General features: G+C 43.3%; 1 protein-coding gene across 1 annotated transcript; it reads right to left on the reverse strand.

The window, feature by feature from the left end:
- Positions 1–49: 49 nt before the first annotated feature.
- Tsp_12762 (hypothetical protein) lies at positions 50–907 on the reverse strand (the record flags this gene model as incomplete). Its single annotated transcript, XM_003370913.1, has 3 exons — positions 50–595; positions 641–727; positions 789–907. Coding segments are annotated over 3 exons (752 nt in total), but the record flags the coding sequence as incomplete, so codon positions are not given.
- Positions 908–1,056: the final 149 nt, after the last annotated feature.

Genomic DNA, 1,056 nt, shown 5'->3' on the forward strand with positions numbered 1-1,056 from the left:
GTAAAGAACAGCCAACAACAACAATAATAAACAACATCAGTGAACGACATTAACAAAGTGGTATCAGGGCGATTTCAAAATTACAAATTATTGTTTGTGGATAAAGATTGACGCTAAGGATAGCCGCTTTGTCTATTAAAGCTTGAAAAATATACCCGTACGTTCCAATATCTTTACCCGTACATAAACAATAGATTGCTGGCACCAGCTTGTCCGCCACAAAGGCATGGATGGTAAATAGCTGTTGATACCACTGAGATACAATCTTGAATGTACCATCCATGCCCCAGGTTCGACTGGCTGCCAGCAGTCTAATGTTGTAACCCATAGCAAAGACCAGGATGTGCCTCGATGCAATCTGCCACAATACGAAATCATCACTAGCCTTCGTTGTTCTAAACGGGACCGGGATTTGCAGGTCCCGACGATGATTGGGCAGTTTTGGGAATCGCTTTGCCCGGTGGTCGTACATCGCAGCCCTTATCCGTCTAAAGAGAGGGAAATAGCCGGATGTTGATGGCTCGGCGGACGCGGCGGAAGCTTCCTCGTCATAAATGGCCGGGATGGGCTTTGTTTCTTCCGCGCTGCGCTTTGTCTAAACCGCCCTCTTTTCCATTTTGTACGCCAAGTGTTCATCCACCGGGCAGCTTTCGATGTGATCATTCCGCTTGATCACCGTTGTCACATCAAGGTTGGTCCATACGGCACCACCACAGCCCTTTTTATCCTATACCAAAATAAACTAATCCTTAATAATTAAGGAAACACACTGTACATTTAGCACATACCTGCGAGCACCTCCTATATTTTTTTCTGGCGGCACGTTTTAATTTATATGCCCTGCCTTCATAAACAAGGGACGTATCACCGCAACGATTTTGCACAACATGCAACTCAGGTACATTAGCTATAGGCAAAAGAAAGAAAATGATTTCAATAACTCAGGAACGAAAGCACTGGTCTCAAAGACAACAGCAAAGGAAAGTGAATTGGACGATTTTGAATTTCAATTTATATAACCATTTTGCAACATTTAGTTTTCATTTCTCATTGATT

Source organism: Trichinella spiralis (assembly GCF_000181795.1).
Source record: "Trichinella spiralis strain ISS 195 chromosome Unknown Scfld337, whole genome shotgun sequence".
Classification (NCBI taxonomy): domain Eukaryota; kingdom Metazoa; phylum Nematoda; class Enoplea; order Trichinellida; family Trichinellidae; genus Trichinella; species Trichinella spiralis.